This window comes from Cupressus sempervirens, chromosome 8 (assembly GCF_028749045.1).
Source record: "Cupressus sempervirens isolate cs-2001-9-10 chromosome 8, ASM2874904v1, whole genome shotgun sequence".
Taxonomy (NCBI): Eukaryota; Viridiplantae; Streptophyta; class Pinopsida; order Cupressales; family Cupressaceae; genus Cupressus; species Cupressus sempervirens.
Genome location: NC_143125.1, coordinates 789687664 through 789711778, shown reverse-complemented (window position 1 = coordinate 789711778; position 24115 = coordinate 789687664). Strand labels below are relative to the sequence as shown.

At 36.4% G+C, this 24115-nt stretch overlaps 1 protein-coding gene across 5 annotated transcripts in view; it reads right to left on the bottom strand.

The window, feature by feature from the left end:
• Positions 1-17257: 17257 nt before the first annotated feature.
• The window catches only part of POP4 (ribonuclease P family protein), a 107566-nt gene continuing 100708 nt past the window's right edge, over positions 17258-24115 (bottom strand). For all 5 annotated transcript variants that reach the window (XM_089795348.1, XM_089795346.1, XM_089795347.1 and 2 more), the window contains one exon: positions 17258-17700. In XM_089795348.1, coding sequence (XP_089651474.1) covers positions 17594-17700 — 107 coding nt within the window. In that variant the 3' untranslated portion in view covers positions 17258-17593. The remainder of the gene's footprint in view (positions 17701-24115) is intronic.

Genomic DNA, 24115 nt, shown 5'->3' with positions numbered 1-24115 from the left:
AATTGTGAAGTTTAGGCGAATATAATTGTGACATTTAGATCTGTTACAAAATTGTTTATTGGAATTGTTAAGCTATTGAAAATTTTATTGAGGACTTGTGGATAACGGATTCACCCCCCTCTCAATTCTCTAACATTTGGTATCAGAGATAAGTGCTTGAAAGAGAAAGTTTAAATGGACTTAAGCTAAAGATCTAAAGATATATAAGAGAGAGATTCCTAATCTTAACAAAGATAACTTTTCATTATGGAAAATAAGGATGAGATTTTACCTATCTAGAATTGGAGATTATGCATTGTACTATCTAGATAATCAGTACAATTCACCACCACTTGGATCAATTATAGTTGAGTAGATGAAAGAAAACAAAGAACACAATACCCTAACGATAGAGGTTGTTTCTTCTATGAATGATGTTGAATTTGGTGATGTCAAAGACTTTGCTATTGCCTAAGAGATGTGGGATAAGCTTGTATTTTTTTATGGAGGAGATCAGAATGTGTTGAGGGAAACATTTGAGAGCCTTAGAGGAAAATTTGATGACATGCAAATGAAAGAAGAAAACATTGCACATTAAAATTACCAAATCAAGTGGTCAGTGCCATCAAAGATGTTGAAGGAATCATAAGTGACAAAGATATTGTAATTAAAGTACTAAGAACTTTGTTTCCTAATTATGCTATTAGAGTTTTGATTATTCAAGAATTCTAAGCTATTCCTGGTAATGTATTTACTCTTGATGTTTTGTTCAGTAGATTTACTTCTTTTGAGTTGAGTAACTTTGATAATACCTAAAGTAGAAAATGCTTTCAAGGCATCTCTAACTATTGGAGGTTCAAGGAAAGATAAGAGTCCCAAATATGATAGTGACTCTGATTCAGATGAGCTAGAAGCACTATTGGCTAGGATACTACCAAGAGAAGAAGGAAAGTTCAAAGGTAAATTACCCCTAATTTGTTTCAAATGTAATGAATTTGGTCATATTGTAGCTAGATGTCCTAATAAGAGAAGGAGTTACAAGAATGGCAAAACAAATAACAAATATCAAAGGAAAAAAGATTATAAAGACAAGGAGAAGAACTCATACCTAATAGAGAAAAAATACACTAGAGTCAGATTCTAATGATGATAATGAAAGTGAGGAAGTTATGTATGTTGTTGTGAAAGAAGATTCAAAGGAGGAAAGGTATGAAGAAGAAAAAGCTCTTATTTCTCACATTATTAAGAATGATACTTGGATTATTGATAGTGCTTGTTTACATCATATGAGTGGTGATATGTATAAGTTTGATAAACTAAAAGAGTGTGATAGTGGATTTTTTAAACTTAGAAATTATGTTCCAAGCCTTGTGAAAGAAAGAGGTTCACTAATGTTGATTGAAAAAATTAGATGTGATGATTCTTATTGCATTCAAGGTCTAAAATATAATTTTTTTGAGTGTTGCACAGTTAAATAACATAGGTCGTCGACTTTTGAATGTTATAATTGTTGATTCAATTATTGCCCCTCATGTGGATCTATCTCAGGACAGTGTTGTTTTCCCTTCTACTATTGTGGTCTAGAATTCATGTGGTGGTGATGTTTCTTCTCCTTTCGTGAGGGTGGTGCGGGCTAGTTGTGGTGTTGCTAACTTTGCATAGTAGAAGGCTACTGGGAAGGTGGAGTATGGATGGACAATAGTATAAGAAAAAAAGGCCAAGCCCTCCACTCCATCATTTGATATGTATTTACATTCTCAAAAGATAGGACCGAAATGTAAATCTTGAGGCTCAATTTTCTTAACCTGGTACTCACCTATTCTTTTTTAGGTTGTCCCCTTTTGTTTGGATCTCCTAGCCCTTTTGGCCTACTATTATTTGTAGTTTGACATGGTTTAGAATTAATTGTCTATTTCTTTTGTAACCATGGGGTTTTAGGATCCCATTCAAAACCTATTTTGGTGGTAGAAGTGTACTATGTTATCTATGAGGCCACCCTGGTCACCTTGTTCTAGTTGGTGACATGTTTCACCCTTGGGTTGTGTTTTTGGTTTGGGCTTCATTGAAAATATTTTGATTTGTAAAGGGTTTTAGGAACCCTTCAAAACCTGTTTTCCTTAATAAAAAAACAAAGGTCATCGACTGAAATTTCAAAATACAAAGGTGAAATTATTTGATGTTGATGGAGAATTGATTGGAACTAGTGAACAAACTAGAGGTAACCTATTTTACCTGGACTCTACTATAAGTACACGTATGTTTACTAAAGTTAAAGATGTTTGGTTGTGGCATAAGAGACTCTATCATGTGAAATTTGATAACATGGTTAAATTTAGTAGGATGAAGAAAGGGAGACATTTACCAAACTTGCATAAGCCTGATAATGCTATGTGTAAAGAATGTCAACTTAGTAAGATGACTAATTCAAGTTTCTCAAGAAAATCATATTCATCTAATGATGTATTGGTGTTGGTTCATAATGATCTTTGTAGTCCTATGAAATTTGAAAGCTATTTCAGTGATAAATACTTCATTCTATTTGTTGATGATTGTGATGTTTTTAAAATTTAAATCTTATGCATTTGATATGTTCAAATGTACAATACAAGAGCTGAGAAGGAAATTGATAAGAAATTGAAATGTTTAAGATATAATAGAGGAGGTGACTTCATGTCTAATGAGTTTACTCACTTTTGTGTTGAGAATGGAATTAAAAGGCAAGTTTATGAACCTAAAATGCCACAGTAAAATGATATTGCAAAAAGGAGAAACAAATCCATTGTTGAATGTGTTAGAACACTACTAATTGAGAAAGGAGTTGCACAAATGTTTTGAAGAGATGTGATTATTATTGTTGTTTACACCCTTAATTGAGTATAGTTGATGAAAGATACCAAAAAAACACCTAATGAACCCTGGTATGGACAACAACTGAATGTAAGTTATTTCAAAATATTTAGAATTAGGTGTTATATTCATAAGGATGCTAGAAATATAAGTTTTTGAATAAAGTGACTATTACTATGGTTCAAATTGCAAATATGAGAATAGATAAGATTGTAGATTAAAATGATGAGGAAAGAAAGAAAGGACCTAAGGACTAAAATAGATTTTTCTATGTTCATGAAGGATCACTTAACACTTTACCTGAGAAGCAAACCAAGCCATAGTAAAGGATTATCAAACAAAAATAGAGAGCCACGGAACAACAACTCGTAGTATGCAAGAAGCAACCAAAGGACACCAAGCAGAATATTGAGCTCCAATCAAATGTTGAAAATGATGGAGAATATAGAATTGAGCCTATTTTAGCAAAGCATTTCAAAATGAACCATTCACAAAATCAGATAATTGGAGATAAGAATGTTGGAGTCATGAAAAGAAGTAAGTTAAGAGATAACATAGGCTTGATTTCTGAGTTTAAGCCTATAACAGTCAAAGATGCACTTGAAGATAAATATTGGATAAATGCAATGAATAAAGAGATGGATAACATTGAGAAGAATAACACATGGACACTGGTACCGAGACCCAAGAACAAGAATGCGATTGGAACAAAATGGATTTTCATAAACAAGTTTAATGCAAAAGGAGTTGTTAGGAACATGGAAAGACTAGTATGTAAAGGTTATGCTCGGGAGGAAGGAAATGACTATGGTGAAACATTTTCCCCTATTGCAAGATTGGAAGGACTAAGAAAACTACTTCCATATGATGCATACAAAAGATTTAAGGTATATCAAATGGATTTCAAATAGAATTCTGGATGAAGAGGTCTACATTGAACAACCTAAAGGATTTACTAAAAAGAACAGAGGAATGTGGTATGTAAAGTACACAAATCTTTATATGGATTGAAGCACTCACCCCAACCATGGTGTGAAAGATTACATTCTTATTTGATCATAATTGGTTTTTTTGCAACTAGTGACAATACTAATCTATACTTGAAGAGTGAAGCTAAAAATAAGGTCTTGTTAGCATAGATGTTTGTCGATTATACTATATTTGGAGGAAATAAGTTGATGTGTAAGTCATTTTTCTATCAGATGAGTAAAAAGTTTGAGATGTTTGTGTTCAATGAGATTTTTTTTTTAAATAGTTTACAAGTTCATCAAGCTAAACGTAGAATATATATTACTCAATCCAAATACATCAAGGAGATATTGAAAACATTTGGCATAGATGAGTCAAGACTAGTAGGTACACTAATGGTCACTAGATGCAAATAAACTAAGGAAGAAAACTTCAAAAAAGTGAATAATACATTGTACATATCTATGCTTGGAAAGGTGTGATATGTAGTTCATAGAAGACCTAATATTGCACATGCAGTTGGAATAGTAGCAAAATTTTTACCCAATCCTAAGGAGACACATATGACTGCAGTAAAAAGAATCTTTAAATGTCTGAAGGGAATTGAAGATAATGATTTTAGTACAAGAAAGATGGAGATTTTGAGCTAAGAGTTTACACTGATGTTGACTAGGAAGGAAATGTTGATGACAAAAAGAGAACTAGTGGAGGAGCTTTATTTTTGGGAGAAAGATTGGTGAATGGGATAGGTAAGAAGAAGAGTTGTATCTTGTAGTCTGCTATTGAAGTTGACTATGTAGCTACTATAATAAATTGTTCAAATATTGTATGGATCAGACAACTATTGGAAGGTATGCAAGAGGAAGTCGTAGAATCTATAACAATCTATTGTGATAATACTAGTGTAGACACCTAAATTTGATTACATCATTTGAGTAATCCTATTTAGTCATCTCCTAAGACATCATTGATTTAGTATTTAATTAATTCAGTGTCATCCCCTAGTTAGTTAATTATTTGATTAAATATAATCCAATTGATAAAATTGAATAACAATCAAAAGTCTAAATTATCAATTAAAACCGTATTCTCCTATTAAACTAAATAAATGTAGTATGCCTATTTAATTGTATTCCACATCCCCTTTTATTAAATAAATCATTTACTAAATCAATCCCCAACCTCTATCTATTCCTAAATCCCTATCATTAGCTAAATTCAACTCATTCATCTATGCTAACCTCACTTAGCCAACTAATTAACCTACCTCATTAAAGCTAGCCCACTTGCATCCCTCTAACATGCCACTTGCCTCCTAATTTCGTCCTTAAAAAAGCCTAATCCCTTCCCTAAACATGTGCACAACTTTAAACAAGGCTTAATAATTCTTAATCCAAACCAAGTCAAACTCCCATCTCATCCTCTTACATTCCTATCCAAAGGCATTAAAGCCTCTTTAAAGCCTCTTGCATTCCTCTTCCACACTCCTCCCTCATAACTCCCTTTGACCCTCCACTTTGACCATCTCCTCACATCCAATCCATGTGCTTCCCTCACCTTCAATCCTAGCCTTCCCTCATCCTTCATCCATTTTTGCATCCTAACCCTCCATCCTCACATCCTTGGCCTATAAATGGAACCCTCTCCCTTCACAATAATCAATGAACTCTCATGCAAACTTATAATGCCCATTTAGAGAAAAACTCAATCATGCCCTTACCATGCAGGAACCCACACTCCCCCCATACCACATCTTTCATATATTGAAGGCTCCCATCCATTGAACACTTGAAGGATGTTTGAGCATTTATTTCCATCATTCGACACATCTACACAATCAAGAAGGATTGTTGGGTGCTCTCCATTTGATTTGCACTCTCTTTTGCACCTTCTTTGTCTAATATATATGTGAGCATTGTTTTGGTTTTTGAATGTTACAATCTTTGTTAATGTTCTTTGCACATTAAGTTTCATAGTTCTACATTTTGGCGTGCCCGGTGGGAGCCCACATATGGTTCATTCGTTCATCCATCTCTATTCGGTTTTGGTTTTATTAACTAAAGAACTAATGAACGAATGGTGTTTTTGTCACTTGGATGTGATTAGAGATGGTTGTTATTGATTATGTAGGTCTAGAGACGTACATAGGAGGAATAATCACACCTTGAAATGCTCAAAAACTCTCGAAAACCTCCTAGCAAATTTTCCTCTCTATCTCGACACTTTTGTTTCTCTTTCCTACACATCCATACCTTATTTCAGTGCACTTATTTTTTGCATGAATGCTGATGGTATTCCTTTGAGGGAGTATCCTAAGCATTGGAGAGCATTGACATGTTGCATCGATGACTTTGTTTGTCATCGATGTCAACATAGTAGTAATTTTGTCAAGACTGGAAAAATAGAAGATAGAGATCATGTTTGTATGGACAAAATTTTGATGTACATGTGAAGTGCAGTTAAGGATATGTTTTACTTTATATCGTGATAACAAGGTTAAATGTGTAGAGTTTAAGTCAAAGATGTACGAAAGTTATAAGTGATTTATAGAGAACAGTGCAAAGACAGAGTGCATGGAAAATAGTTTTTGATGATCCTATTATATCTTCTAGCAGAGACATAATTTGCTGATGTGTAGTTAGATAGTAACCAAGGACAATCTGATGGTGACATCAGTAAGCGTTCAAGTTCTAAAGCCACACGTGTGAAGTTTTGTATAGACTGTGAGTTGACAGTGCTATTGTAATTACGAATCAATTAATTATCTTATTATAATTAATTGGGAAAGCCTCAAGGCCAACTCAAGGAAATGTTTTGAAGATAATGTATAAAGGAAAGATGTTTTCCTTCTTTATAAGTGTGTGGTGATCTGGTATCAAGATCAGAAGAAGCATAGGTCTAGTTGATAGGACAGAGCAAGAGGATGGAAGTACAATTCAAATCTATTATTTTGGAAGGAATAATACATAGATCATTTGGATAGCGTGTTCATTGATCTTGCCCATAAAACTATTTGGACAGTGGGTCCATCTGCCTTCCACAACTCCTAATAGGGGTGGAACCTCTTAATAAGGATTCAAAGTCTCCTAACATGGACTAATATGTATTGAATGTTGTTATAGACTAATAAAAAAGTCCATCCTCTAACAAGGAATATTTATATTAGTACATCATATTGTGGGTACCATCCCCACCAAAATTTTCCCTCCCCCCCTCAGTTATATTGGTGTACTATATATTCTAACATCTATGACTTTTTTGGCACTTTTACACCACATATGCACATTCATTGCACTTTTTAGCACTTTTTTGCAAGAATTTTATAACTAGTGAATGCACATGCCCAAAACTCATAGTTGCACAATTACTCTTTTTTCGTGTGCATTCATTCCCTACTTTCATGCATCCATTCCTTCATTTTGTACATCCACTCCTTACTTCTATGCATCCATTCCTTCATTCCATGTGTTTATTCCTTACTTTCGTGCATCCTGATGTAGGAGCATCCTAAGTGTAAGAGCAATTTTGCATCACCCAAAAAAAAATTATTTTTAGTCTTTCTATTTTAATAAGGGCTAGTAGACAGGGTGGTTACTATTTATGGGAGCTTACTATTTTTAGTAAGTTTTTCATACAAGCTCAGAATGTTCTCATTTTCTATATGGAGGTTCATTTTAGAGTTTTAAGCCAACCATAAAAATCTCATTGCTCTAGCTTAAGTATCGGAGAAGTTATTGCAGATTTTTAGTGGAAATATTTGTAGAAAAATCTTCAGGCTAACCATCGGAGGCCTTAGAGTGCCCAAATGGGGTCTAAAAACTCAACAAAAATGAACTTATATAATTATAGGTATGTAGATCATGAGCTGGCATTTTCGAAAAGTGGTTATATTAGCCAATCAAAGCAACGGTTTGTGAGTTGTGGCCTTTTAAAGTTGGGCTACTTGAAATATCTAAAATAAATATCAAACATGTATTTGGCCTACTCTATATGTATTGTTAGGGGTCTGTCGACCCTAGGTATTAAGTTTTAGCATATAGAACCTTCCTGGGCGGCATAAAATTGCATATTTAAGAAAAGCCTGAATATTGTCTAGGATAGCTCTGGGTAGTAGTTCACAACTTAGTCTTGTAAATTAATGTAATGAAGGCACCCATTTGGGTTAGCATATTGCAATTGAGAATTATGTAATTCCACATTTGCGGTGATAATAAGAAGTCCATATTTTTTTCTCGCATTTTTTGTTTCTTTATTTTTGTTGTGTGTTTACGGTATTAAGGGGAGCTCCCTTCATCAAGTGATATCGGAGCTAGAGTTCCTGAGTGTGCGGACAAATCACTGACTGTGAGGCAATTTGCACTAGGACTGTGGTTTGGGCTAAGCAAGTAGATAGATCTCCGATTGTAAGGCAATTTACACTAGGGTTTCAACAGAAGCGCAAAAATGCCTCCACAAAGAGAGTGTGTTGGAAGAGTCGAAGGTGTTACACCTGAGGATTTTAGGACCCTCTAGAAGCAAATACAAGCAATGCAAGGACAGATTTGTAGAGGAATGAATCTTGCCATAGGAGATGATGAAAGTGAGGATGAAAGAGAAGAAGAACTTAACACGAACCCAAACACAGTAGGGTCATTTCTACTATTGGAAAAAGACCTAAGTTTGATGTTCCTACATTTTCAATAAATCTCAACTCAAAGGAATTGATCAATAGGATCAATAAATTGGAAGAGTACTTTGAATATGAAGATATTGAAGATCTGGATAAGGTCAAGTTTGCGAATGCCAAATTGAAGGGTCATGCAAAGATCTGGTGGCAGGACATCTAGCTGGATCGAAATAAAAGAGGAAAGGACAAAATCACTAGATGGGATCGTAAGGTAGCTAAAATGAGGTGACAGCTCATTCCCTTGGATTATGAGCTTGATCTATTGAAGAAAATGCAAGGGTTAAAGTAGGTAGGAAAATTTGTTCAAGAGTATACTGAAGAGTTCTACTGAGTTCTCACTACAACTGGCCATGTAGAAACTAATAAGGAGAAAGTTGTTGGTTATCTTAATGGGTTATGGCCAAGCATTCATGATGAGATGTGTCTTGTTCAAATGACCAGTATTGAGGAGGCATATCAATTTGCCCTAACGGATGAGGAGAAACTAAGAAAAAAAATTGATAACAAGAATAGTGGAAGAGGTCGCAGTGAAAGATTTGGCAAATGATCTTAACGAGGTTGTAATGATGATCAAAAGAACAAGGATGAGGCTAAAAATAGCAATCAAAACCAAAGGGGAAACAATTCCAATCATTTCCACGATCAAAACAATAGAGATCAAAAACGAAGAGGCAGAGGACAAGGATTTGGATGAGGAGGCTTCCATGGGAAATGTTTTCACTACAGAGAAGAAGGGCATGAGCGTTTGAATGTTCCTAGTGCCAACGAAGGACAGATCGAAGAATAGACGACCAAGCTAGAGTTGAACTTGCTGATGAAGATATTAGATTCTCACATTTTGAAGATGTTGAAAGAGGAGAAGTCCTACTAAAGATATTGAAAGAGGAGAAGTCCTAGTTAACAGAAGAGTCTTGCTAAGTAATGAGATTGAACATGATCAAACAAGCAGCTTGTTTCGCACAAGGTGTAGATGTGAAGATAAGTGTTGTGATGTGATCATTGATGGTGGAAGTACTAACAATCTGGTATCAAAAAAAATGGTCACCAAGTTGAAGCTAAAGAGACAGAAACACCTACATCCATACCATATTGCTTGGGTGCAAGATGACCACAAGGTCATAGTCAATGAGCAGTGCTCAGTGCAGTTCAAGATCAAAAGCTACCAGGATGAGGTATTGTGTGATATCATACCTATGGACATATACCATATGTTTTTGGGTAGGCCGTGCTAGTTTGACAGGCATGTTGTACATGATGGGTGAGAAAATACCTACATCCTGACCAAGGATGGAGTGAAACATAAGTTGAAGTCGTTGAAGGAGAAAGAAAAAAAGGTATGTAGTGCTACTAGAATATGTTTTATTGATGGAAAAGAGTTTCTCAAATGTATCAAGTGTGAGCATATGTGTTTTGTTATAATTCTAAAAGATAGTAAAGAACAAGTAGAGGAGGTACTTGCAGAAGTTGCAGATATGTTGGGAGAGTTTTTTGATATTGTATCAGTAATGTACCTGATGAATTGCCCCCAATGAGGAAGATCAGTCACCAGATGGATTTAGTTCCAGGAACCAGTTTGTCAAACAAGGCAGTGCACAAAATGACACCAGCAGAAAGTGAAGAGTTGAATAGACGAGTTCATGAGTTGTTGTAGAAGGGGTTGATTTGAGAAAGTTTGAGTCCATGTGTTGTACCAGTCATATTAGCACCAAAGAAGAATGGAGAATGGAGGATGTGCACAGATTCTCGTGCTATAAAAAAATATCGCAATCAAGTACTAATTCCCATTCCAAGGATGGATGATATTATGCAATGTTTAAGTGGGGCTGAGTATTTCACAAAGATAGGCCTAAAGAGTAGGTATCATCATATTCACATCAAAGAAGGTGATGAGTGGAAGACTACTTTCAAGACAAAAGAATGACTATATGAGTGGTTAGTCATGTCTTTTGGGCTAACCAATGCACCAAGCACTTTCATGAGGCTCATGAATGAAGTACTAAAGGTGTTTTTGGGTAAGTTTGTTATTGTTTACCTAGATGATATTTTGATCTTTAGTAAGACATTGGAGGAGCATTTGTTTCATATTCATAAGGTTTTTGATAAGTTGAGGGAAGAAAAGTTGTTGATAAACTTGAAGAAGTGCAGTTTTGTAAAGGAGTTGGTGTACCTAGGATTTGTATTCTCAGCAGAAGTTCTGAAAATGGACCCAAAGAAAGTGAAGGTTATCCTTGAATGGCCTACTCCAAGGAGTGTGACAGAGGTAAGATCATTTCATGGACTAGCTAGTTTTTACAGAAAGGTCATAAGAGGTTTTAGTAGTATTTGTGGACCCTTTACTGAAACAATGAGAGGGGAAAGAAAGAATTTAAGTGGACTATAGGGGTAGATAAGAGTTTTATCTACTGAAATAGAAAGTTACTGAGCAGCATGTTTTAGCACTTCCTGATTTTAATAAGGTGTTTCAAGTAGACTATGATGTTAGTGGTATTGCAATTGGAGCTGTTGTGAGCCAAGCAAGTAGACATGTTGCTTACTTTAGTGAAAACTGAATAATGCAAAAAAAAAAGAAAAATTGTTTATTATCAGGAATTTTATGTTATAGTTCAAGCATTGAAGAAGTGGAGACACCATCTTCTTCCTAAGGAGTTTGTTTTGTATATCGATCATCAAGTTTTGCAATATTTGAATAGTCAAGGAAAATTTAACCAAAGGCATTTGAAGTGGGATGAGTTTTTGCAGAGTTATACATTTGTTTTGAATTACAAGAATGGGAAGTCTAAAGTTGCAGATGCTCTTAGTAGAAGACAACTTTTTCTGACAAAAATGCAGATAGAGGTGGTTGGGTTCAAGGAACTCAGTACTTTGTATCCAACTGATCCTGATTTTAGCGAAGCATGGAAGGCTTGTACAAAACCTATTACACTTGACAAGACAAAGTGGTTGGATTTCATGATCTAGGATAGTATATTATTCAAAGGAAGCCAGTTGTGCATTCCCAGAAGTTCAATGAGAGAGAATCTCATCAAGGAGAAGCATGGTGGAGGATTAGTTGGACATTTTGCTAGATATAAAACTATAGCTTTGGTTTCTGAGAATTATTACTGGCCACAATTGTAGCAAGATGTGAAGAAGTTTGTACAGAGTTGCAGAGTATGTCAAATGGCAAAAGGAGTGAAGCAGAATACAAGGTTGTATCAGCCATTACCTGTACCAAAGAAGTCATGAGAGGATGTCAGCATGGATTTTGTTCTTCGATTATCGAGGACGCAACGTGGGCATGATTCTATTTTTCAAATATGGCACATGTTATTCCTTGCAAGAAGACTAGCGATGTTGTTTGAATGTGTTAGAGTTGTTTTTAAGAGAAGTGGTGAAATTGCATGGTATTCCAAAGAGTATAGTTTCAGATTGAGATACCAAATTTGTTCGGTATTTCTAGCGTACATTGTGAAAAAATTGAAGACGGAGTTGAAGTTCAATTCAGCACATTATACACAGACTAATGGACAGACAGAAGTTGTGAATCGCAATTTGGAAAACTTGTTGAGATATTTGATTGGAGACAAGCCAAAAGGATGGGATCTAATTTTACCACAAGTAGAATTTGCATATAATAATTCTATCAATAGGAGTATTGGTAAATCACCATTCCAGATTGTATATGGGAGTAGTTCTAGAAATGCTTCTAAATTGACACAATTGGATAAAGGAGAAATAAGTAGTGTTGAAGCAAAAGAATTTGTTGAACGTTTGAAAAACATCCATGAAAAGGTGAGGAAACACATCATAAAGATGAATACACAATACAAAGCTAAGGCAGAGTTGAAAATGAGGCATAAAGAATTTTAGATTGGAGATGAAGTCACAGTTCATTTGAGAAAGAGTGTTTTCCAGTGGGTACATATAATAAGTTGAAAATGAAGAAGTTGGACCATGCAAGATAGTGAAAAGGCATGATTCTGGAAATGCTTATAAAGTGGAGTTGCCTGGTGAATTGAATATTTCACCAATATTTAATATTTCAGATTTGATAGAGTATTATGAAGGAAGTTGGAGACAAAGTTGCAGAAGCGCAGTGGAGTATTCCAGTAGCTAGTTCAACCACAAAGGAGATTGAGGAGATATTGGATAGTCATGTTGGCAAAAGTACAAGGAATGAAACTTATGAAGAATACATGGTCAAATGGAAAGGGAGGTCAGTGGAGGATTCATCATGGCTAGCAAGGGAGGAGGTTAACCGTCTTGGTTTTCCTTTGAACACTTGAAACGTGATGAGGCCACTTCTCAAATTGCCCCGGGTCTCTGATGCAGGAGTATCCTCGGTGTAAGAGCAATCTTGCATCACCCAAAAAAATATTTTTTTATTTTTAGTCATTCTATTTTAATAAGGATTAGTAGACATGGTAGTTATTATTTATGGGAGGTTACTATTTTTAGTAAGTTTTTCATACGATCTTGGAATGTTCTCATTTTCTACATGAAGGTCCATTTTAGAGTTATAAGTCTACCATAAAAATTGCATTGCTCCAACTTAAGTATCAGAGAAGTTATTACGGATTTCCGGTGGAAATATTTGTAGAAAAATCTTCAGGCTCACCATTAGAGACCTTAGAGTGCCCAGATGAGGTCTGAAAACTCAACAAAAGTGTGCTTGCATGGTTTTAAGTCTGTAGATCAAAAGCTGGTGTTTCCAAAAAGTGGCTATAATAGCCAATCGGAGCAACAATTTGTGAGTTATGGTCTTTCAAAGTTTGGCTACCCGAAATATCTAAAATAAATGTCAAAAATGTATTTGGTTGACTCTATATGTATTGTTAGGGTCTGTAATCCCTAGGTATTAAGTTTGAGCATCTAGAAGCTTCCCGGGTGGCATAAAATTGCCTATTTAAGAAAGGTCCAAACATTGTCTACGACAGCTCTAGGTAGTAGTTCGCAACTTAGTCTTGCAGATTACTATAATGAAGGCACCCATTTGGGTTAGCATATTGTAATTGAGAATTTTGTAATTCTGCATTTGTGGCAATTATAAGAAGTCCATATTTTGTTCTCGCATTTGTTGTTGTTTCTTTGTTTCTGTTATGTGTTCATTGTATTAAGGGGAGCTCCCTTCATCACATCCATTCTCTACTTTCGTGCATCCATGCAGTAATTCCGTGCATCCATGTAATCATGCATATATTTTTGGTATTATGTTCTCAAGTCAAAAAATGTTTTGTTTTTATTTTCAACTTTTTGATAAGATCTACCTTTAGTGGGGTAGCTCCCTCTATTAATAAAATACAAGTTATATAATAGTTTTATTTTTTACAATGAAACTAGTAATACCTGTTACTAAACCACTAGCCTGAAACCATATCCCTTCTAAGGAAAATCATTATAGAAATTAGTAATGCCCCTAGCCAATTTTAAAAACTTCCAAGCACTTAGCATGGAGAAAGAAAATGTTTTAGATTCCAAGATCTTAGTCAATCTCAAAGAAGGGGAAGTTTTATAGAAATAAGTAATGTCACTACCCAAATTCAAAATCCTTTGAGCACTTGGCATGGAGAATTCAAGTATTTTAGATTCCAAGATTCTAGTCAATCTCAAGAGGTCATCTTTTCTAACTCCTTCCTAAAATGTCTTCCATGGTGCCTTCCTAATATTCTCTGAGTTGTTTTCCTCTATGATATCCTCACCTTGTGCATCTGATACTCCCTCTTTTGTCCTCCATATTGAAATAAATAGACAAAGGTTTTTTCAATGTTCCTAGTTCTATTTCAAAAGCTCATCCTCGATTTGGAAGCCCTTCTCCCTTAATAATATTATATAGACAATAAGGAAGAAGAAATATTTGTCATGCTTGTGCTCTTCCATTCCAAAGCTTGCACTTAACAACTCAATGGCATTTAATACACATTTATCCCTAATCTTGAACAATCGATGAAATTATGAACCCTTTGATTGCTCTCCAAGCAAGCACCTCGTTCCAAATATGTTAAGTCATAATCAAAGCCTTTCCTACGAACAATGTTTCCTCAAGTTTCCTATAAAGGACATAAAAAAAACCAAACCAAGATTTATGGTCTTACCATCCCAAAAGAGATTAGCACAATCTTGGTTTGGTAAGTTTTACTCTACCCAATGGCTTTAGCCCAAACCAAACCTACAATATCAAGGATATCATCCTCATGCATTTTAATCAATACTAGATCTATGGGTAAGACAATGTAACAAAAAATCTAGTGGCATCCCCTTTTCCATTCCATTAAGTTCTAAAATGACTATTCCCTTATCCAAACAAAGCATAAAAACATTATCCATGCAATTATTTTAAAATTTTCTATACTCATTTAAGCAATAGGACTATCATATTTAGTCAACAAGATGTGTCAATTATTGACTAATATGCATGTGATCAATGGCCTTCAATATATTTATATCAAGGTAGGACATGAAAAAGTAGATCATAATGGTCAACATTATGGGTAAAATGAGAACTAGCAAAAGAAGACTTAGTACCAGAGTAGTGGTAAGTTGATAGATGCAACAATAATCATGCGATGAGGTAACTCTAACTAATATGCATGTGATCAATGGCTTTCAATATATTTATATTAAGTTAGAACATGAAAAAGTAGGTCGTAATGGTGCAATAGTATGGGTAAAATGAGAGCTAGCAAAAGAAGGCTTAGTACCAAAGTAGTGGTAACTTTATAGATGAAACAATAATCATTCAATGATGTAACTCCAAATTTTAGGTAATAAAGTTAAATATGCAATTTATTGATTTTTTGAATAGGTAAAATAATTATTATTGCAAATTATTAAGATTGTTGTACAACAATGTGATCATGTGAATTATGTTTGCTCATGAGTTCAAAAGTAAGGTCATGGAATATTTTTTTAAGAGAGTTGACATGCTTATGTTGACATATAAATATTATTTGGGAAGAGAGTTGAAAAAGTGGGTTGGCAAAGTCTTTCGGACCTTAAAATTCACTTGACATGAATCGACTTCCACAAGCACTAAGTTAAATAAGATTTAAGTATCAATTGACTTTGACAATATATTAGATCTAGTGCAATTAGGCATCATAGATTTATTAATTACTTTGAAAGTAATATTTTAGCTCATTATATTGTGTTTTAGATCATTTATTGGAATTAATTTATTCAAGTAGTTCAATGTAAATCATGTGCATGCAATTATTGTTTATTACAATTTTTTTTTTAAAACTAATGGATTATTTTGTCACAAAAATTTAATGCATTGATGTCATTTTCTTGGCTCTTAGATACCCAACGTAAGTTGCTACTAACAAAATAAAGATAGAGTATTAAAGTAGTTAATTAGCTTTGTTTTTAGGTCCCCGCATGACTTACACAGAGGAGGTATACATACCTTGCCCCGTGTAAAATTTGAACTTGTGAGATGCCCATACTACCATTAGCGCAACTCAAATGTAAAAATAAAATTTGATGAAAAGAACACGCTAATGCTAGAGAATCAACAAAAGTGACAAATGACATTTGAACGTCATTTATGAATGAACTAATGAATCAACCCTAGCGAGGCATTTTGTCAACTTTGAACACCAGTTCTACTTAGAGTTTACCATGGACCTAGTGAGCATAACTCATAAAAACAAAGTCAAGAGACACAATTGAACTTTATAAAATCCTAATAATTTCAAAAAATAATAGGATACGTAAGATTTATGATGCACCAAGAAAACCAACGATAACTTTGATTTATCTTTCTTACTATCATCCGTTGAACTTGAGACTTATCAATTGTAAAGTATTACCCAAACACCAAAACACCAGAGGCCAATGGTGGTGATGGACCTTATATGGATAGTCAATATATTGAATGTGCTTGATCACTAAGGCAATGGTACGCACAACTACAGCAATGTACCCTCACACATGGGTCCCTGGAGCACGAACCCGTAGGCCCCTCAATCCGGTGACCACACAGTGGGTATATCATTGGTCTTTGTGGTCTCAACGAATTGTACTTTAGCTTTTTGCACCTATAGCTTTTCTTGTTGATACCTCTCTATGCCAACAATCCCTCTTCCCAATCTATCCACCTACCCTATCTTGACTTTCTCTTCCTACCTTGCTCACCAACCCTACTCCTTTCCTTTCTCCTCCAATCCATTATTGTCTTTTTTTTCAAAATTACTCTTCCTCGACTCATTTCCTCTTCCAACCTTATTGCTCTCATCCTAACCTAACTAGTTAGGTATACTATTAGCATCTAATGTCTTTTATAAACTAGATTAGTCATCCTTGTCATAATCTATCCTCATCATTTGTCACTTCTTTTTCAACCTAGTGATGGATCATGACATGTGATCTAAAATATTGAAGCAGAATTTGAACCTAGTTCCTTTCATGAAGCTTCTCAAATAAATTTACCAATTACTGGGTTCCCAAGGGTAAATCACAACTACAATGTCCAAGATAACTTGTAAAAAAGCTAGCTCTCTAGGATGCATTCAATAATGACAACATGTTGCCAATCACAAAGCTGAAAACAACAATTTGCATCTACAAGATCTAACATAACACCTTATGTATTAGGTGGTGAAATATGTGAATTGCCTACTTTCATACTGGTATTAGAAACTTCTCCAGCACATTATAGAATAATGCAGATACAAATTATTGATAATAAGTTTATAAGATACGGTTTTGTTGCCACTCAATCCAAATTATCATTTTTAATGAGCTTCCACTTCAGAGCAAAATCTGACTGAAAATTTGACCTTACAATTATCAAAGCACTTTGATTATTTATCAAAATGAGAGATTAAATTTGATGCTCAATTTTATTACTAACATGAAGGCTTATGGCATTTAACAGAGTAATCCAAAACATATTGCAAAAATAAAATCATTGCAATTGTGTCCTCAACAATCATAAAAGCACAGATAAATTAACCATAATTTAAGCATTTCAACAAATTGAACAAATATGACTGAGCAGACAGATATATACATCCTTGAAACCATTCTTTCAAAATTACCATGCAAATGAACAACCCTTTTACTAAGCATCAAATTTTGATTTCCTTTCTGCAATTATTTCCATTTCTACTCTGTCAAAACGATGAACAATGTGCCTCGGATTGGCAAAGATCAGTCGACATCTTGATTGAGACTCCTGGTGGATAGTTTATCACCATGGAGAATAACTCGCCAGAATTCCACTTGAAACATAAAAACAGAGCCCTTCTTTGGTACCACTGCAAACAACCCACATATTGATTAAGCAACAACCCTGACAGAAACCATATTTACTAAACAATAAATATCATACTGAATCAATAATGTACCTACAATCCAATTTAACGAACATACAATAATTGAATTTATTGAATTAAATTCTACTCCAAAATAAAGCGATAGCATCTGACTTGTAGATTTTACAGCCTACTCTTCTAATAATATTTTGATTTATTCCTTGATGATTAGGCACGAACACTGATTTGCATTCTCCCTTTATTCCTTCAGATGATAGTATCCTATTGGACATTAATAAATTTATCTTATCTTATCTCATATACTTTTTAAGGCAATCATACCATCATCCAATTTGATTTTATTGTAGAAATAAGACCTTGAAGTGGATGCAGGAATCGCTTTTATCACCTAAGTTCCTAGAGTAGACAAATGATTTGTTAAGTTCTTGGGAGAAAGAGGCAAAGCCTTTCTAAGTTTCAAGGGACTGAGTTGGAATGGAGCTCTTCCACGATCTATCAATATTCTCACGAAGACTTAATGAAACGGAAACACCACAATAAGTTGGTAGATTGGAGCATAAACTGAGCTAACCAAACCGAGGAACAAGTTTTCCATTTTTGTGTTTACACATTGTTTATTGTATAGATGTCACCTATAGAATACAGATTAGGAGTGGTCTAGAAGCCAGATTAGGCACACATTTTCTTAAAATAAATGGTCGATTGGTAATAAACATTAACTTGATGTTCAAGATGGCCTACAAATTGTTCCATACTAGTGAGCTTCATTCTTGAAAGAAAATTGTTGTTGATCCTCCACAAGTTTCAGGCAGTCGAAGTTGATGGTGTATCATCCTACTGCACCAGCATTGTATTCATCAATGAAGAATGCAGGATCAATCTTGAACTCAGGTCCACAAAATCTCTCCATTTTTTTATCCTTATATAGCCCAAACCATGTGTCCTTGTGTAACTCCATAAACATGTCTTCAAAAATCAAGGATTCTTTGATGGACTGATGTAGGAGCATCAAGCATGGTTTTGAGTGGACCCTATGTCTGCAAGCTTAGGGTTATGTTTGGGGCATCCTTGTGGACCATTTCCTATGTTCTCATGATTGTTTGTTCGATTGCATTGGAGTTAGAGCTCTTTTGTTGGCTACTGGTAACATGTTCTTCGTTTCCTGGGCAGACCTTGGCGATGGTTTTGGGGATCTTTGATCGTGTGGAGTTAGCTTATGTGATCTTGGATCCAGATTTGGACGGCATGTGGAACAATGTCCAAGGCTGCATGGTTTTATTTTATCATGAGTTAGTTATGTTCATAAACTTGGGGCATGTCCTAAGTGTTTATTTAATTTAATCTACCAGGCCAACTTGTAGCCTGAGTGTTTATTTAATTTAATCTGTCAAGACGACTTGTGGCCTGAGTGTTTAGTTAATTTAATCTTCCAGGCCCGACTTGTGGCTTGCTAGGTATAAGTTAGTTCTAGAGATGTCTAGAGGAATCCGTTCCAAGCATGGAGTAGCTGGGAGCATCTTGAGGGATGATAGCTTGGAGATGCAAGTTTGCATATGAGGATTGAGATGTTTCTTTGTTTGTAATGGCCATAACCAGGAAGGCCTTACACCCCGACATGTTGGATGTAAACCTTCTAATTATGATTAATGAAACTGTTTTGCTTTGGATCTAAATATCATTGTTATTGCTCATTTTTTGTCATGTGATTATTTGTTGGGGGCTACACCCATCCTTGCACTGCATCATGGACTGATCTTCAAATATCTCTCCAAGTTTTTTCTTCGAGCGCAATCTCAAGCGGTAATGCATTGGGAGGTTGACGTTGATGATTAATCATGCCCCTTAGAGCAATTTGTTTGTCCTAAACATCTTTGGTGATGATTCTTGTGATGCTTCTTTGAATGGCACAACTGAAATGAACTTAATATTAAAGCGGAAAGAGCTGGAAGAATATAAATCTACTCCTAAGGGCAATGATATCAGTAGATAGTGCTTCAGTGGACAAACTCCTAATAACCAAGCTCTGCTTGGCCTAGATGAACTACAACTCTGCAAAAACTAGTGCAATCTTCTAACAGTTATGCAAAGGATTTACATTTCACAGTGAACACCATCATAATGAACAAAGTACATTTAATGATAGAAGTTAAGCATCCATACAAAAAGGAGGCTCAGGCTAACTTTACACAATGGCTTACAATCAACAAAGTGCCAAAAGTATGAGCTAGGTAAATTCATCAAACACCATTGCATTCCTTCATTGAACTCAAAGCATTTTATCTAACAACACTATTTTAAGTGATGGAGTTTGTTGCTACTCCTGCTCCCCCTAGCCTCCACTCTTCAGTTTCTTCTAGGGATTGGATGGGTGAGGCAGCTAAGGTGGAGGACAGTTGGGTTACGTTTAAAAGAAAGAAAACAAAGCTCTCTACTCCTCCTTTAGATATGTTTCTTCGGTCGGGCAAGGGAATCTCTAAAACGAAGGTTGTATCGTGAGATCCCTCCTTGTGCCTAGTTTTGGAGGCAGATCCTTCTGTTCGGATCTTTGCTTCCTAGTTGGTTCTTTGGTTTTGGCTGGTGATACGCTTTTTGTCACCACAACTGCCCCTTTTTGTGGGGGTGAACAACCCCTCTTCAGTTTGTATTAATTTTGTCTATGTGCTTATTGAATATCTAAAGCTGTGTACAGGGTTTCAAGCACCCTTCAAAACCTGTTTCCCTTAATCAAAAACAATCTCGAAATTCACTCCTACAAATAAATGGGAAGTTAGGCCTTTACATAGAACTTGGATTACAAAAAGTGGTCATGATTGAAACAAAATCAACGACCCAAATTTTGCCACCTCATCCCTAATTAGAGTTAGGACACAAAGAGAGAATCTACAATTAATAAGAGGGTCCACACAAACCAATTTGAAGAAAGCCACTCTCTTAGTAGGCGTGATAAATGCCCATATGTAAGCCCATTCAATAGGGGAGGGGTGAAATAAATGCCCACCAAAGATTAAATGTTTTGTCTTCCTTGAATAGGCTATTCTTGATTCACTTCCTTAAATGCAATGAAACCTTTGATTAGTTGGTGGAGATGACTGGGTGTCACTGTAATGTCCCCATTTTTGGCAAGCTCCTGCAGTGGATTGAATCAATTCATTATAGCAACTCTCATGATCTGACAGGGTGATTCGGGGGTGTCAATTGTGGACTTGTTATTTTTGGTAAGTCTACTTCCGGTAGTTGCCATATTTGGCGGTCTAGTTGGTGGGTGCTAGTTGTTAGTCATCATTTGCATTGAATGAGGCTATTTATTGCACGAGCTTATATTTATTAATTAATTATTGAGTTTATATTACTATAATGGCACTTTATTAATATTATATGTTATAAAGTGATGTTATGTTGGTGAAGCTAGAAGTAAGGAGTAATGGGAAATGGGCAATACTAAGGAATCTAAAAGCAATTATTCGTGACTCACCTCCCACGAGTTGGGATGCGAGACATACCCAAGCCAAATGACGGTCTGAGCACCAACAGTTGGGCAAGTCTAAGCCCTCCATTGGCTCTCTGCTTGTCAACTGTTGGAATGGCAATGGCTCCCTGTGGTCTTTGCCAGGCTTACATCATGATGCAGTTGGGTATGTTGATTTATTGGTTGTTACCAAGACTCATGAGAGTCTTGTCAGCCCCTTCCAGGTTACACGGGATATCAGTGGCTTTCAATTTGCTTGTTTGATTAGAGATGATCTGTTCAATACTACCACATTGGTTCTTTCTAACTCCCAGGCTAGATTTATGTGGATCTGGTTGGTGGCACTAGTCATCGTCAGAGAGATATCTTCATTGCCATTTGTTACTTTCCGCTAACTTCCTCACCTTACACCATTCACAGTGTTGAGGATGGGAACCCTTTTATAGACCTATTCAAGAGCATCTCCAAGTGTGGGGCTATGGGTGACATCATCATCTTAGGAGATTTTAATGCATGAACTAAAGATCTTTGGACCCCCAGTATGATCGTGGATATGACTTGTTTTGTACTACTGAGAGGGATCCTACTAGTATGGGGCTTCAACGTTTGTCCGAGGATCACAGTGGACCTCTAACTTGCTATGGTCGCCGCCTTCTCCAGCTGTGTGAGTCCTCTGATCTGGTGATTCTGAATGACCTCTCTTGCTTCCCAGGTTCTAAGCTTTTTACATTTTGACCTCATAGTGGGGGTGTGAGCATGGTTGATTATATCCTCATTGTTGCTTCTTTCCTCCCCTCCATCCAAAACTTTACCATCTCTCATCTTCCTCTGGTGGATCATGCCCTCAACCTTTCAGTTTGTGTTTCTTCCCACCCTCTTCCACCCATCTCTAGTCATCCTGCCCAAAACCACCCCCTTACCCATTTCTGTTTTGAGGATAGTGATCAAGACCACTTCATTTTCCATTTAAGAAGATTCCTCTGCCCCACTAGCTTCACGGATCACAGTCAGGTGTCCACCATGTTTGACTCACTAGCTATCGCAAATTGGGAGTCGGCTCTCCTCTCTATCCCTCACTGCTCCATTCCCAGCACTCCCAGATCCGTTTGACAGAATACTTGTCCCATTAACCAGTGATTTGATGGTTCCTTTAAAACTTTCCACCGCTCCTTACGCTTGGCTTTTGATACTCATTCCCCCGCTTTCACCAATTTACGACTCTCCTACAAACGCTTTCTTTGCCATAAGAAGCAATCATTTATTACTTCATATAGCAGATCCCTCTGTGACACGCGTATTCAATATCCTAAGTTGTTTTGGCGCATCATGTTCCCCCGACTTAGCCAACCCCAGTCCACCCACGACCTTCACCTCCTTGCCTCACATGTCTCCACGATATCCCGAGTCAGCTCGCTCCCCTACCCAGCCCACTCCCCCATTGTCACTTTTTCTCCACCTCCAACATTTACGAGGCCATCAGACTTATGAGATGCAGCAGGGCAGCTGATGAGGAGGGTTCTCAGGTTGAGCTCTTCAAGCTCAACACCACGATCCTTGGCTCTTATCTCTTTACACTCTTTAATAGAGTGGTTTGTTTTGGTTTTCCGGACTCTTGGTTGAGACACATTATTCACCCGATCCATAAGTTTGGGCTAACCTCCGATCTTGGAAACTATAGGACCATCATGATTGGGCATACACTTGCCAAACTTTATGCTACAACATTGAATACTATTTTATCCAGTGAGCTCAATAGGAGGAATTGCAAGGCTAAGGGTCAAGTTGGATTCAAGGCAAACTACCAGACCATGGATCATATTTTTACAAGATGGGCTATTATTGAGGGGGCTTGGCATCACTCGAAGAAAGTCTACTATTGTTTTGTGGGTTTTCGTAAGGCTTTTGATTCCATTCCTAGAGAGGACCTTTTTCAAAGACTAAGAGATATTGGTATTTCTGAGATCTTATTAACGGCTATCATGACGTTATATGAGACAGTGATTGTTAGACTCAAGACCACTAAGGGCCTCTCCAATCCTATCCAAAGCACCATTGGGGTGAAGCAAGGCTGCCCTCTCTCGCCCACCTTGTTCGGGATCTATATTGATGAGCTCGAGGTTTTTCTTAGTGACTCCTCGCTTCCAATTAATGGTTGTCATCTACACCAGGTATTGATCTCCATCCTTCTCTCTAGTGATGATGTGGTTCTTCTTGCTTCTTCTCCTAAGGATCTTCAAAGGATTTTGGATAAACTTGCATCTTTTTGTGACATGAGACAGCTGGTCGTGAACCTAGAGAAGAATCGTGTTATGGTCTTCAACAGTTTGAAGACCTCACATCTCCATTTTCACTTCCAAGGTCGGGAAGTTGAGATTACATCATCTTACACATACCTTGGGGTTAAGTTTTCTGAATCTTGTTTCAGCTTGATATCAACCATTCAGCCTCGGATCAGTAAAGGGTTGGGTTCCCTTGCCATGCCCGAGAGACAGTGCTTCAAACACCACTTTCAGGACACATCATCTAAGCTATCCCTCCTAGATTCCTTAGTAAGACCCATAGTGCTTGATGGTGCAATGGTCTCGGGTCCTTCCCTTTTAGACTCAGATTGGGCCATGATTAAGTGTACCCAGACTCTACTCCTCCGTCGGATTATCAGATGTCAAAAATCTACCCCCCATAGTATTATTTTGGCTGAGTTTGGAGCTCACCCATTCAAGCTTGCAACCATTTTGATATGATTTGGTTTCTCCATCGTCTTCGTGGTTTTGCAGACTCAACCGAAGTCCAACATAGATACCCTTACTTAGCCTACTGCTCCTCAGTTGCTATTACAGACTCTGATCCAGCCACAAGAGCCCGTTGTTGGTATGCTCAGGCTACTATCCTACTGAGTTCAGTTGGGATCGACATCGATCATCTCCCTCCATA